This window comes from Etheostoma spectabile, chromosome 9 (genome assembly GCF_008692095.1).
Source record: "Etheostoma spectabile isolate EspeVRDwgs_2016 chromosome 9, UIUC_Espe_1.0, whole genome shotgun sequence".
Lineage (NCBI taxonomy): Eukaryota > Metazoa > Chordata > Actinopteri > Perciformes > Percidae > Etheostoma > Etheostoma spectabile.
The window spans coordinates 24,023,719-24,032,254 of NC_045741.1; the positions used below are offsets into that span (position 1 = coordinate 24,023,719).

Sequence of the window (8,536 nt, forward strand, 5' to 3'; positions counted from 1 at the left end):
TAATGCAGCCTTTAAAACCAGGAAAAGACAACACTTGTGTCATATTACGATGTCCAAAATCTAAGACGATATCGATATAATATTAGTCTTGCATTGCCAGACCCACCTCCACAGTGCTGCAAAGGAGGGTCTGGCTAGTCCACACAACATTCTGGTATGGGAGAAAAACGTGCTCTGGTTTATTGGCATTTCTTTAAACCAATCACAATCATCTTGGGCGGGGCTAAGCTCCGGACGGAGCCACAGTGCCTCTGCTAAATAGTCTCAGGAAGGAAGTGTTTTTGTGGAACATGTGTACGTTAAGAAGTAGTTTTAGTCGTCCAAAAACTCAGATTGGCCAGATAGTCTAGCTAGCTGTCTGGATACCCTGCAGAGATCGAGGACCAGGTAACCATAGTCTCAGATTGGACAGATAGTCTAGCTAGCTGTCTGGATTTACCCTGCAGAGATCTGAGGACCAGTAACCATAGCCTCAGATTGGACAGATATTCTAGCTACTGTCTGGATTTACCCTGCAGAGACCTGAGGACCAGGTAACCATAGTCCAGATTGGACAGTTATTCAGCTAGCTGTCTGGATTTACCCTGCAGAGATCTGAGGACTATGGTTACCTGGTCCTCAGATCTCTGCAGGGTAAATCAGCCGCAGGTTAGAGTGCCAACACAGAGACAGAGGACGGGGATGGACATCCGGCCAAAATGAGGGACAACACAGCAATCCCAGAAATGGAAATGACGGGTTATAGACTAATTTAATATTGATATATTGCCCTGCCCTACCACCCACTAATCAATTAACCGCAAAAATATTTAAGAGATTAATCAATAATAAAAGTAACGGTTAGTTGCAGCACTACACTAAACCCCTGTATCTGCATGTGGAACCTGTTCCCAGACCTGCAGTACCTAGCCGACATCCGGCAGCAGATCCCCATCACGGCGCAGCGCCGGGACGACATCTACGCCGTGACGTCTGTCCAGGGAGGGTCCAGCTGAGAAGGAACCGATGAAACCACGTCACAGATCTCTGCACCAGCACCGCGTCCTCTTCTCCCTCCCAAGCTCCGGCCTCTTTGTCTGAACTGAGGAAAGAAGAGATGCAGTTGGCATGGTGATGCTCACCTCTTCAGGATGGAGCTGTGCTTTGTTTTGTGTGTCTGGTGCTGAATGAGTGGTTGAGCAATTGAAAATTGATGACAATTTTGGTAATCAGTTAGCTGTTTATATCAATTACCAAGTAAAACTGTCTCTAAAGTGACAGTCTTTGAATCCATTTTATATCATTGTAAGTAGAACGTTTGGGGAACCTGAGATTTTCAAGTCTAAAAGAAATATTCACATATTTTCTGTCATGAGGGAAAAACAATAAAGATATGTGTATAACAAGAAATAGAACGGCAACAGGTATGGGTTTGAGCATCTTTATTAAACCACAACAAGAAGAAAGGGTGTGTGCATTTAAGGGAGTTACTCCACAGGAGGTGAAGTGGTGAAATGTTAAAAATAATTGTAGACACTATACTTCTACCTACATAGGACCCACCATTTGTTTTGAATATTGACGTGGTGAACCCAGCAGTCACAAAAACTCCATATTTACAAGCCAACGCTGTGCATGTCCATTAATGAGGATTTGTTTTACACATCTGTCTCCTTTCCCTCCGGCTTCATCTCCTCGGCCTCCTCCTCGTCTGGACGTCGACGTTTGTATCCTGATGACAGCAAACACTTCAGTAAGAGTTTTGCAGCGGTCACAAAAGCTCATGACACACACACACAAGTATGTGTTCCACCTCTGCATAAATAACAAAGCTGTATGTTTAGGAAACATTTCTTTCACATTTTCTTAACCAAAGTAATTTAAAGGGGTAGTTTGGATCTTTTGTAATCGAGTTGTTTGATGTGCTTATCTATAGTCAGTGCACACTATAGATGAGTACAGTGTATACAGTAGGGTTTGAGAACCAGAAGGGAGTACTAACACAGAAGCTAAGCAGTGTACTGCTGTGGACGGGGGCAGCACCAAGATGTATTATAGCCATCTGAAATAGACCCACCTAAAAAAACAATACCAGTTTTGGGTATGCTATATTTAGAATATCTTCCCAGCTTTACCTTGCTGTCAGACGGTCCTTTATGACGCTGTTGCATTGCTCTCTTCAAAGCCACCAGACTCCTTTGACAAAAACAGTAGTTTTACCTCACAGAATAGGGAGTTACTGGTCTACAGCTGCAACCATAGGTTGGTTAGTTAGTTGTGTTCCTTCCTCACCCTTTTAGAACACCAAAGACACACAATTACACATCCAAACTAACAGCAGCCCCATGTTCTGCAGGGTAAAATGATGGTTTTTGCCAAATGAGTCTGGTGACCTTGAAAAGAGCATCCATCATGTCAATAAAGGGCAGTCTGGTAGCAAGGTAAACTATGGAAAATGTTCCAAATATAGCATATAGATTATTTAAGGTGGCTAAATATGTTTTGCTGCTGCCTCCGTCCCCAGCAGTACATCGCTCAGTCTTTCAAATCAGCATCCTGACCAAACTTCAACATACGTTCCTCTGATCTTAACTATTAGTCAAAAGAATTCACAATATTCTGCTTTTTAGCTCAAATATTAGGTATAATTCTATACAAATGAGGGTTATTGACCATGGATTCCAAAAAGTGGAACTAGTGGTAGTAAGGTGATGGTAGTGGAATGAAAAAATAAAAATAAAATAATGCATTGAAAATGTCAAATGTCAAAAAAAGGGTAAAAAAATAAATAAGTGTTAATCTTTTTGACCCAAGAGACAACACAAGGGTTAAAGTAGTTTTAGGGATGGAAAATATAGTTTTTTTTTTTTTATTTGGCAGCTACAATGTCCACCAACACACTTATGTAGTAGTTTTCATAAAAAATTAAGGATGGTTGCACATAATGTATATTAAAAAAAAAAAAAGAAATCTCAGTTTTATTTCTTGTTAAATCATAAATAACTTTTTCAAGCGATTTCTTGGGCTACATTTCAAACTTGAATTTTTAAAGAGCTAAAAATTTAGATTTTCCTCTTATTTCCAAATTGCAAAGTACTTAATTCAATTCAAACAGGGGAATAGGAAAGAGCAACCAGAGCTGAAGAGTGGCTCACTTTTTATTCATATTAAGTTTACAATAATAGTTTCATAAATGTTAGACTAAAAGAATTTTGGAAACATTAAAAATCTATGGCCTCATGGCTTCTTATGTCTGGCACATGGGAGAAACCTTCCCAGACCCGCCTACCTCGGTTAGGGTGCTGCTCCTGGTACTGGTTCTTCTTCCTTTTACTCATCCGGTCCAGGTGAATCTGATAGAGGACCCCTGCCAGCACCAAGGCCCCCACCACCACACAGAGAGCCGTGCTGAACATCCACAAGGATTCGGATGCTCGACTCACCACAGGGCCGCCCTTTACTCCATCTCAGATGGATGGATGGACAGACAGATGGACTTTATTAATAATCCCAAAATGGGAAATTACTCTGTTATACAAGCAAGTTACATACACTCATACATCGAGTACCAGAAATATAACCAAAAATAAGACCAGAACACCTCCTCTAACATATACTTAGAGGAATGAAAAGAATGTACATGTAATATTCAAGTGTAGAATAAAAATGTACAACCTACATACACAGTATATATAACTGGTGTGTTTGAGGCCCTAATAACTGAAAGGGCAGGGATAGATCACTCACAGTCTGTAGATGTCAAGTTTTCGTTTATGACCAGGTTCTCTACGATGCACGACACGCTGGCGTCTTTGGGAATGTCGGCTGTCAGGTAGCTTGTGATGTTGTAGAGATGGGAGTCTGGGTGGGAGGTCGCCAGGGTCCTCACTGAGCCTTCGGGGGGCTCCTCTGTGTTGTTGATGAGCCAGTAAACTGCAGGTTCAGGAAACCCCCCAGTGGAGTGACACAGGAAGGCCGCCTCCTCTCCCTGCTGGGCCTCTTCTTTCTGCAGCAGCGGGGAGCTGAAACTGGCTGCAAACAGCCATCACACGACGTTAAAGTCCCATATCATGCCCGTTTTCAGGTTCATATTTGTATTTTGGGGTTCTACTAGAACATGTTTACTTTCTTTAGTGTTAAAAAAAAACACATTATTTTTCTCATACGCTCTGTCTGAATATACCTGTATTCCCCCTCTGTCTGAAACGCCCAGTTTTAGTGCCTGTCTCTTTAAGACCTTTACCTAAAAATGCCAAGTCTGCTCTGATTGGTCAGCGTTTAAGGGTTAAGCTTCTGTGCTCTCCTAGGTCAAGTCACAGTTTCTGGATATGAGCTGTGTGCGTTTCTCTGTGGAGTGAGTGTTTTGATACTTGCACTGTATTTATATAGCACCTTGAGCTGCTTTATAATAAGACATGAAAATCTTACTTTTTACAATATGGTGACACTGACCTGCTGTCCTGAGGCACACGGTGCACAGCTCGGTGCTCTGACTGTCCCCTGCAGTGACCAGGAGACTGTAAGAGGTGTTGTGCTCTGTAGGACCAACTGTGGACAGCTGCAGAGAGACGTCCCCGGTCAGTGCTGCGTCCGCTGGGGTTGTGGCCCTGTTAATGCTCCATTCCTCCACATCTCCATCCTTTTTCCACACTGATTTGAGCACTACCTTTTCACCTCTCCTCCACTCAATGGAAACATTTACAAAGGGTACTAACTGGGGGTAGACGCAGGGCAGGGAGACTGGCCGTCCCACTATGCCAAGGACGCACTCTTTCTCTGGGGAAAGATAGTTGAAACAGCACAGGTGAATCATCAGTAAGCTTCTGTGTAGTTATGCTAGTGTGTAATAAGCATGGTCCGACTGTCCTCTCACCCTGACATGCGCAGGAACACAGGAAGCTGAGCAGCAGTCCTGTGCGCCATGGAGCCCCCGGCGGCATCGCCCGCGCAGGGCACGTTTACGCACGGAAGCCAACCCGAAGAGATCTCCTCTTTAAACTCTAGAACCGTACTAACTTACTTAGTGCGGGTCTAACTTTACTCCCCTGTCTTCTGCTCGCTCCCGTTAAAAAACTCCAAGTCACACGCACAAAACTCTCTGAATGAGTTCACTGCCGGTCATGTTGCGGGTGTTGTGCCGTAGCCTACCTGCTCTCGGTCGCGCGCGTCTTCTCTAAATTGAATGACTAACCGTGAAAAAGACATATGTTTATACACATAAACAACTTTAAAGCCCTCCGCCTTGTTCACTGCTACCAGAGTCCATCCAGTTGGAGTTGGTCCGACCTGTTTGACTTGTGTTAGTTCATCCACGCCCTCACGCACGCGCTGGGATGCTGCCAGCTGATATGGCGCCCTGCAGATTCAAAAGACACAAACGTGACGGACAGCAGTCATGGACACACTGGCAGACGGCATCTTGGACGTTTTGGATCAATACTGTATGGTGACGTAACCAAGATGTGTCCCATTATAGGGGTAGTCTATGTTTTTACCCCTAGCCCTTACCACTAGGTTTCAAGAGCCATGGGCCAAGGGGTAGGGGTAAGAGGAAGGTCTATGGGGTAAGAGGGGTAGGGCTAAGACGAAGGTCTATGGGGTAAGAGGGGTAGGGGTAAGACAAAGGTCTATGGGGTAAGAGGGGTAGGGGTAAGACGAAGGTCTATGGGGTAAGACAGAGAAATGAGATTCAGCCTACAGCTGATTGCTTCTTGTTTCCACTGAAAGCTAAATAGGTGCATTTTAAATCTACATTAATGTGGTTAATAGATTTACCAAAAGTTTATTGAATGTATATTTGCACTTTGTAATATTGAATCGTAGTGAATAGATTTTAACAGCTGCCTACATAACACAAAAGAGGCTACATTAGGTTTTCTTCACTTGTAATACAACCTCTCAACTAACCAATAGAGTAGAATATTATACGGGTGTTTATGATGATTATTGTAGGCTATGATTTGTGCACAAAAGGTTGGATAAACAATACTTTGTTTTTATGTGTAGTTTTTTTTTTTGAAACATTTTATTTTGGATACAGCTGGGGTCAAGTCATAGACTTCCTGTGTTACTGTATATTGACGGTCTATGGTTACAGCCTGAAGGAACCGCTGCCTGGAAGGCATGACTCGGGGCAAAATATCCCAAGGTTATGCACGAAGGTCAACATGCTATCAGTAAGCTAGCATGCTGCCTTTTTCAGCATAAATACATAACTAAACCTAACTCAAACTCCATTTTATTAAGTGGAAACTCAATTCAGACAGTTCACCAACAGCAGGGGGCGGTTTAGGCTCCACGGGTTGGTGTGTGGTCCGTCAGAGAGCAAGAAGAAGAAGAAGAAGAAGAAGACGTAAACAGTGCACATGGTGGCTCTCTTCAGCATGAAAAGCGCAAAGTTCCTCCTTGGTGTCCTGCAGTCCCGATGACACCAGAAGGAGATCTACATGACGTCACTGAGGAGGATTTATGCATGGAGACCCCCCCTCACCCACAGCTGGGACGTTAGAAGAGCAGCACCAGCAGCTCGCTGCAGACTGGTCCACACCCCCCGCCCCGGGCAGCCGCCCCGGCCCACGGCAGGGGTAGCGGCCCCCCCCCGGTCCAGGTCCATGGCGCTCTCTGCATGCAGGTGGAAGAACACAGGTGACTTCAGCAGTGGTCCGCACGAGGAGGAGGATGACGATGATGACATTGATGACAGCGAGGTGGAGCAACTGTTCCAGCTGCCGGATCCTGCAGGCCTCGGAGGGGGTCAGCAGAGGGTGTTCATCGTTCACCCGGATGTCAAGTGGGGGAGCAGGAAACAGCACCTGACAACCGGTAACCGGTGTGTGGTTGGTGTGTGTGTGTGAGTGATTTGTGTGTGTGTGTGTTTGTGTGGTGTGTGTGTGTGTGTGGTGGTGTGTGTGTGTGTGTGTTGTGTGTGGGTGTGGTGTGTGTGGTGTGTGTGGAACGTCAGGCACTGTCTGAGGAAGTGTCTGACAGTCCCAGGAAGACTTGTCAGGACAGTGTTCCTGATCTCAGTTTCTTCCCCGGGACATTCTAGAAAGGTCGCGACTGTCCGGGATAGACAGGGTCTGACGTCACGGGCATTCTAAGACAGTGTCTGACTAGTCCGGGACACTCAGGACCAGTGTCTGACCAGTCCCAGGACATTCTCAGGACAGTGTCTGACTGTCCCGGGACACTCCTCAGGACAGTGTCTGACAGTCCCAGGACACTTCTCAGGACAGTGTCTGACTGTCCCGGGATAGACAGTGTCTGACTGTCCCGGGACACTCCTCAGGACAGTGTCTGACAGTCCCAGGACACTTCTCAGGACAGTGTCTGACTGTCCCGGGATAGACAGTGTCTGACTGTCCCGGGACACTCCTCAGGACAGTGTCTGACTGTCCCAGGACACTTCTCAGGACAGTGTCTGACTGTCCCGGGATAGACAGTGTCTGACTGTCCCGGGACACTTCTCAGGACAGTGTCTGACTGTCCCGGGACACTCCTCAGGACACTACTAACAGGACAGGCCAGCTGCTAGAGAAACTCTCACTTTTCCGCTTTGTGTGCAGCTGAGCTGATGATGGCCGAGGCTGTGGGGCTTGTGAACACTTTGGACAACTGGACAGTTGTGGACAAGATCATCCTGTCCACCAAAACACCAGAGAAGAAGAGGATATTTGGCAAAGGCAACTTCCAGTCTCTGACAGGTATTATCTCCATCGCGTGTCCAGCTGTTTATCCATGCGGTGAGCGAGTCTTGATGCGACTCTGTGCTTCTTCTACCCTTCAGAGAGAATCCGGCAGACAGCGGGGATCAGTGCCGTGTTTGTGAATGTGGAGCGTCTGTCTCCTTTGTCTGAGGTAAAGTTATTTGAAAATCCCTCTCTGGCTGGCTGCATACAGGAAGGGTTTGCACACTGACGGCCATGTATTCCTCCACACAGAGGGAGCTGGAGGAGGCCTGGGGGGTTAAAGTCTTTGACAGATACTCAGTGGTGCTCCACATCTTCCGTTGCAACGCCAGGACAAAAGAGGCCAAGTTACAGATTTCTCTGGCAGAGATCCCCCTATTACGGTAACGGCCTGCTCAAAATGTCCCAGCACTGACATGTTTTTTTTTCTTTAATTTCTGTTTTTCTCATCACCCATTAAAATGTCTTCATCTGACGGTGGCAGGTCTCGACTGAAAAATGAAATGGCAAACTTGGATCAGCAGGGCGGGGGGTCGAGATACATCGGAGGTTCAGGTAACATCCTGCGCGATTAAACAGCAGCATACACATGTATGTACAGTGGCATGCAGAAGTTTACACCCCCATGGTAAAGTTGATTAAAAAGAGGAATGAAAAACAATTTTCTTTGTGAGTGAAGAATGTATTGTTAATAAATAAATGTTCTTCCTTAAAATACAGGGGGCACCCTGTGTTAAATTCTCATTTTATTTTTAAAGGCCGGTTATTTCATGGATCGAGGATGCATCCTGACAAAGTCCTCCCCCCCCATCATCACATACCCTTCACCATAACTAGAGTAATGCATGGTGTTATTTCAGTTAGCTTAA

At 45.6% G+C, this 8,536-nt stretch overlaps 3 protein-coding genes across 3 annotated transcripts in view; 2 read left to right on the forward strand and 1 right to left on the reverse strand.

Annotated features, from left to right (window-relative positions):
- nit2 (nitrilase family, member 2) overlaps positions 1–8,536 on the forward strand; it is a 21,125-nt gene that overhangs the window by 4,174 nt on the left and 8,415 nt on the right. The window contains exon 10 of the mRNA XM_032526791.1: positions 895–1,244. Coding sequence (XP_032382682.1) covers positions 895–995 — 101 coding nt within the window. The 3' untranslated portion in view covers positions 996–1,244. The remainder of the gene's footprint in view (positions 1–894; positions 1,245–8,536) is intronic.
- On the reverse strand, positions 1,407–5,321 carry LOC116696070 (T-lymphocyte activation antigen CD80). The gene is made up of 5 exons (XM_032526788.1): positions 4,853–5,321; positions 4,432–4,755; positions 3,727–4,011; positions 3,269–3,445; positions 1,407–1,711 (listed from the first exon to the last, which is right to left on the reverse strand). The coding sequence occupies exons 1-5, from the start codon at positions 4,917–4,919 to the stop codon at positions 1,638–1,640; spliced, it is 927 nt and encodes a 308-aa protein (XP_032382679.1). The 5' UTR covers positions 4,920–5,321; the 3' UTR covers positions 1,407–1,637.
- Positions 6,316–8,536, forward strand: part of gtpbp6 (GTP binding protein 6 (putative)) — a 5,638-nt gene continuing 3,417 nt past the window's right edge. Inside the window, exons 1-5 of the mRNA XM_032526758.1 lie at positions 6,316–6,801; positions 7,545–7,682; positions 7,766–7,836; positions 7,920–8,050; positions 8,152–8,222. Coding sequence (XP_032382649.1) covers positions 6,426–6,801; positions 7,545–7,682; positions 7,766–7,836; positions 7,920–8,050; positions 8,152–8,222 — 787 coding nt within the window. The 5' untranslated portion in view covers positions 6,316–6,425. The remainder of the gene's footprint in view (positions 6,802–7,544; positions 7,683–7,765; positions 7,837–7,919; positions 8,051–8,151; positions 8,223–8,536) is intronic.